This window comes from Stegastes partitus, unplaced genomic scaffold, assembly GCF_000690725.1.
Source record: "Stegastes partitus isolate 25-593 unplaced genomic scaffold, Stegastes_partitus-1.0.2 Scaffold120, whole genome shotgun sequence".
In the NCBI taxonomy this organism is placed as follows: domain Eukaryota; kingdom Metazoa; phylum Chordata; class Actinopteri; family Pomacentridae; genus Stegastes; species Stegastes partitus.
In genome coordinates, this window is record NW_007577851.1 from 725,141 (window position 1) to 731,082 (window position 5,942).

At 44.6% G+C, this 5,942-nt stretch overlaps 2 protein-coding genes across 3 annotated transcripts in view; one reads left to right on the forward strand and one right to left on the reverse strand.

Annotated features, from left to right (window-relative positions):
* Nucleotides 1-11: 11 nt before the first annotated feature.
* Nucleotides 12-4,374, reverse strand: ndufaf5 (NADH:ubiquinone oxidoreductase complex assembly factor 5). The gene is made up of 11 exons (XM_008278338.1): nucleotides 4,137-4,374; nucleotides 3,362-3,402; nucleotides 2,985-3,048; nucleotides 2,824-2,871; nucleotides 2,543-2,646; nucleotides 2,007-2,046; nucleotides 1,727-1,924; nucleotides 1,187-1,247; nucleotides 991-1,074; nucleotides 724-806; nucleotides 12-309 (listed from the first exon to the last, which is right to left on the reverse strand). Exons 1-11 carry the CDS (start codon nucleotides 4,356-4,358, stop codon nucleotides 223-225), a joined length of 1,032 nt encoding a protein of 343 aa, XP_008276560.1. The 5' UTR covers nucleotides 4,359-4,374; the 3' UTR covers nucleotides 12-222.
* A 912-nt stretch (nucleotides 4,375-5,286) lies between these two features.
* Nucleotides 5,287-5,942, forward strand: part of esf1 (ESF1, nucleolar pre-rRNA processing protein, homolog (S. cerevisiae)) — an 11,603-nt gene continuing 10,947 nt past the window's right edge. For both annotated transcript variants that reach the window (XM_008278340.1, XM_008278341.1), the window contains exon 1: nucleotides 5,287-5,367. The gene's annotated coding sequence lies outside the window, so the exon portion shown is untranslated. The remainder of the gene's footprint in view (nucleotides 5,368-5,942) is intronic.

Consider the following 5,942-nt stretch of genomic DNA (forward strand, 5'->3'; position numbering starts at 1 on the left):
ACTTCTCAGAGTTCAGATGTTCATATTTGGTTTTACTGAGAATCTTTGTCTTTTACATCCTGACTGAATGTCTCTGAGCTCCGGAGGCAGAACCAATCCAACAGTGAAGTTCCCTTCAGAGGAAACGTGATGATTCGCTGCTCAGCTTTATTCTACAGCGACGTTACAGCTCAGCTTCCTGCTAAGAAACAGGACTAAATACACGTCCTCTGTGCAGTGTGTCTATGGCCGGTCAGCGTCCGGCGGTTGGCTGATCTTTGATAAATCTCCAAACGACACGGTGGCCGACCCTCGCTTCGCCGGTTTGGTCTGAAAAGAACAGAAAAGACTGAGTGAGTCCGGGTTTAATCAGTCAGGAAGCACGGCAAATTGTTCAAATGAAGCTGGTGCTGATCCAGAAAGGTTCTGTCAGTGTCTGTCTATGGATGGATCCATGGTTCTTTGGTCACATTTCACCAACTGCTGAGGCTCTGACATCAGCAGAACCGGATGTGGTGAAGTTGGACCAGACAAGGTTCTGGTTCTACATGTTCAGACTAAATGTGGATCATTCGTAGGAACCAGAACCTGGAGTCCACAGGGTCTAGATGTTGGTTGTGGATGTGCAGAGCTCCAAGCTGCTTCATGTTTAACGTCACATGAAGCTGATTCAACGTTCCCACACAGACGCTGGAATGAGCCGTGAACAGAGAACCCGACGCTGCAGAGGACGGTTCTTCTTACCTGCGACTCGTGAGGCTTCCAGCCAATCATGTAGAGGATCTCGAAGGTGGCAGGAACTGAGCCGTCCTGGTTCCCGTACATCTCTGAAACAGGTTAAACAGGCAGCATGCTGTCATTGTGGTGGTTTGGTGTCCTTGTGGTCACTGCATTGGCTCTGTGTGAGGCGTCGGCAGCAGCTCACAGCCTCAGACCGACGTCTGTCCAGGTGCTGTGGCCTCTGACTGACTGGATGCTGCTGGTCTGACTGTGTGACTTGGTTTCTCTCACCTTTGTAAATAGCAGCAGCAGCTAACATGGTGTCTCTGTGCAGCAGTGACCTCCGGTTCCAGGCGCAGTTACTCTCCCCCATCCCTGCAGAACCAAACACATGTGATCAGGTAGAACATGTGATCAGGTGTGATCAGCGGCTCCTCATTGGCTGGTTTCACCGCCTCAGAGCCAATAGCAGCGCAGCAGGTGGTACCTTGTAGATCAGTCATGACTTCCATCATTCCTGGATAGTGAACCTGAACCTCATCCACGTCCTGAAACAGAGAAACAGGAGTTTAGTCACACACACACACACACACACACACACACACACACACACACACACACAAATCGTTTCACAGATGACGAGCAGAGTGAAATGAAGCTGGTTAAAAACAATATTCAAATCTGAATAAAAGACAAAGAAAAAACTAATAAAAACCAGATTAAAAACTCCATGAAACAGATTATTAATATGCAGAAATGGAATTAAATAAAGTGAGCGCACATTGCTGCTGCTGTAAGAACAACAATATAAGGTAAGAAATGTCCATGAAGTGTATGAAATCACCACAAATACACAAGATTACTACAAAAAACACACAAAACAACCACAATGAGACACACAACGACCACAAACCGACAAAATTTCTACAAAAAAAGCAACACAACTACAAATTGACACACAATCAGCCCAAGCACACAAACAGACACTCAACGACCAGACGGCGACGGCGGGGGGGCGTGGCCTCACCACGGTCAGCATGCTGAAGCCGGCCCGGCCCAGCAGGTTGCCCAGGTCGGTGACGGCGGTGAAGGGCGACACGTGGGCCGAGAAGCCTCCCTCTCGCTCGCTCTCGGCCAGCTGCAGGGAGCAGCGCAGCTCGTACAGCGTCTCGCCGCCCACCATCGCGCCGATGAACACGCCGTCCGGCTTCAGCACCTGCTGGATCTGAGAGCAGAGCAGCGGTCAGGTGAGCAGAACTCAGGTGAGCTGCTGCTGCTGCTGCTGCTGGACCAATCACTGAGCTCACCTGTCTGAGAGCTCCGGGCAGGTCGTTGATCCAGTGCAGGCTGGAAGAAGAGCAGCGACAGGCAGCGCTCAGACCGATCACATCCACGACACATTTCTCAGTATAAACGTAGTTTTTAGTTGTTTTTATGAGCTTTTGGTTCCGACAAGTTGAAAATTAGGATGATTTCTAACAACACAATGAATTAAATCAATAAGCCATCAATAAATAAACAACAGATCACGACGATTCCTTCCTTTATATTCAGTTCAATAAAACACAACATGAGCCATGAACCAACAAAGCCACTGCACAGACACAGAAAAGACACAAAAAGACCAAAAACACAAACATGATTACAACAGAGACAATAAACAACCACAACAAGAGACAGAAAGCCAACACACAGCTGCTCAATAAGACCAACAAATGCACAAAATTACAGCAGAAAGATGCAACACAGCTACAAAGAAACACAAAGCGACCAGACAGACACACACCAGCACCCACACGTGTGTGTCCAGGTGGTGTCCTGCTGTGGACCACCTGAGACTCACCTGAGGCTGCTCAGCACCAGGTCGAAGGTGTTTTCCTTAAACGGCAAAAACTCCTCGTCGACCATGACGCACCGGGTCGGGATCTCAGTCCGTCTGCTCTGCTTCTGAGCGTCACAGACACACAACAGTGTGTTTTAGCTCCAAACTACCACAGAGAGACACAAAACAACTACACACTGACACAAAACAACTACACACTGACACAAAACAACTACACATTGACACAAAGAGAGAGAAGGACGACAACAGAGACACACAGGTGGTGTCAGCTCAGGACTCACCAGGTGCTGCTGCGAGACGTCGGTGAGAAACAAACTCTGCACCACGTCCTGAAACACACAAACCACGTTACTCAGTCTGCAGACACACAAACACAACTCCAGCACAGGCGTGTATTACATGAACAGAGGATCTGAGAGGATAAACCAGACGCGTCCTGCACCTGGTTTAAATGCTGTGCGATGTGACCTCTCCCTCCTCCGATGTCCAGAGCCAACGGAAACGTCCTGAGAAGACAGAAGCGTCCTCGTTGTTATTCCTGCTCCTCCTGGGGCACAACTCGACTTTGGAATTAATGTTTAAATATTCTGAAATCAATAATAAATTCTAGATAAAAACAAATAAAAATATAAAATGTGAACTAATTCAACAACATAAACTAGATTCAGAAACAACAAGAAGAACAGACAAAACTGTACACAATAAAATAAGAACTATAAAAACTACAGTTAAGAAAATAAATAAAAAGCATTAAAATGAAAAAATAAAACAGGATCAAATCTGGCAGCTGTTTGAGGTTACAATGAGCCATGAACGTACCTGGCGATGTCGTAGACCCGATTAGCCACCCGACTGCCAACCTGCAAACCAACAGAACACAAAGAACTCTGAAGCGCTGCTGGTTTCTTCAGCGGATCTTCTGCAGACTGACTGTAAACAAATGGAAGCAGTTTTCTGCAGCAGAAGCCTTAAAGACTAAATGAATCAATGAAATTCTAAAATCAATCAAACTAACTTCTGCTGAATCAGAGGAAGACGTTTTGGGAGAGACGACATTTAAATCAGTCCAGTTTGTGGTTTCGTTGTCGGCTGAAAGTCAAACAAGTGAAGTCCCAGGAGGAGACTCAATAAAACACGACGGGACACACAAACGATGGGACGGGAATCCAAAAGACCAAAAAACACACGACAAAGACAAAACAAAAATCACCATAAGAAGAATCAACAAAACAAAAAAAAACAACACAAATAGATGCAAAATAAACGCAAGAAGACACAAAACAGCAAAAAAACAAGATTCAAAACAACCACAAAGAGACACAACTGACTAAAAGGAGACAACAGACAGAACAAATGGATGCAGACACACAACAGGTGTCTGAGGGACCGACAGAAAAGAGCACAAAACAACAACACAGGTCACGTGACACAGCTAGCAGAGACACACAATGAACACAAACAGCTGCAGACTGATGAAGCACAACTGAACAACACAAGTCTGAACAAAGCACAGTGCAGAACGAAGCACAACCGAGACTGAGGACCGACCAGAACCAGCAGCACAGACCCTGGTTCCGGGTCGAGACCCCCTCACCTCGTCCCTCAGGTAGTCGTACTGGTGTGCGTCCTTCAGGGCCGCGGACCACTGCTTCTGCCTCTTCTTCATGTCCCTGTTGAACACGTTCATGGAGCCGCTGCTGGCTGACGACAGGAACCGGCTCGGTTCGGCTCGGAGCCCCGCCGGGCCCCGGCACGCCCCGGTCCGTCCGGCCGCCGGCAGCCTCCGCAGGACTCTGACCGTCAGCGAGCCGCTCATGTCGCAGAGAAACCATAGAAACACACAGACATGCAACTTCCGGTGAGTGACTTCCGCCGGAACCGGAACCTGCTGGGCTCACGGTGTTTATTATTATTATTATTATTGTTATTATTATAGATTAGTAGCGATTATGAATATTTAGTTTTCAATGACATTAAATCCTGTAAAGTGACAACTTCAAACTGACATTATTATTCTCGTCTGTTCACTTTTATATGAAATCACAGGAGTTTAACTGGTGATAGTGATTTCTTTACTGAAAACTGTTTGTAAAATATTAAAACGAAGCAACACTTCTTTCTACCGCTACTAATAAAAAATAAAAACACACAAAAAACTCAAATATAGCAAAATGAACATGAAAACATTCAAACTAAAAGGCACCCTGGAAATAAAAGTTGTCTAATAAAACTACTGACGTGATGATAAAAGCACACATAAATGATCAAAGTAGTAGTAATAATAATAATAATAATAATAATAATAATAATAATAATAATAAGTATGATAGCACAATGAAAAGAAAAGAAAGTAAAAATCGCATTTAATTAAATAAAATAAGATAGAAAATATAATAAATAACACATATACAAGAAAATAAAATAGACAATTAATACTAACAACAAACAAAGACTAAAAATAAAAGTGCACATGATATAAAAATATAAAATAAATAATGACATCAATAAAATAATAACAAAAGCAAAAATATTTAAATGTCAAACAGAATTTGTCAGAAAAAAACACAGACTATATCTAAAAGTATAAAACTGAATTTTGTTTGAAGCATTTACAAGTCCGGCGCTTTAAAGTTTACATTTAGTTTTTGTTTAAATTGGGCAGAAATGTCGGATTTACAGTTTTTAGTTTTGCTTTGCGCGTTTTGCCACTTTGGTCCCACGTCGCCTGCCGTAGCGGGAAAGGTCACGAGTCACGGCGCGGTGCATTGTGGGAAAACACGTGTAGCAGGACCGTGGACTGTGTGAAGCGGAGCAGTGGGTTTTCGGTAAGTTTCCTTCTTTTAAATCATGTTTCAAACCAACCTCCCGGTGTGTTTTTACCGGCGTGTGTTCGGCGCCGCGGCCGGTTTCCCGCCGCCGCTGTCCGTCTTCACCGTCCGACATTTTGTTTACATGTCGGCGAAACACGGCGGAGACGTTCAGACGCGGAGCCGGTAGACCTGCGACTGTGACCGGACAGACAGACACGAGAAGCGGCGCTAGAAGTGGTTGACTGGTATCAGAACTAGTTAGCAGAACTAGTTGGCAGAACTAGTTAATGCCAGCGCCGACAGCTCAGTTCATGGTCTGACTGAATGTCGTTAGCAGCTAGCAGCTAGCAGCGTCCGTTTAAAGAGGCTTTTAGCAACAGACGACGTTTGGAAGCGTCGCAGCCAGTCGCTAGCTAGCAGAAGTCATGATTAGTAAACTGGAAAAAAGGAAAATAAATCCTATAACTAAAGAGTAAAGCACACCAGGAACGGTAGTAATAATAAGTATGATGATAATAATAATAACAATGAGTACCCTACCAAAGGGATCAATAAAGTTATGTCAAATAATAATGATATTACTAATAATA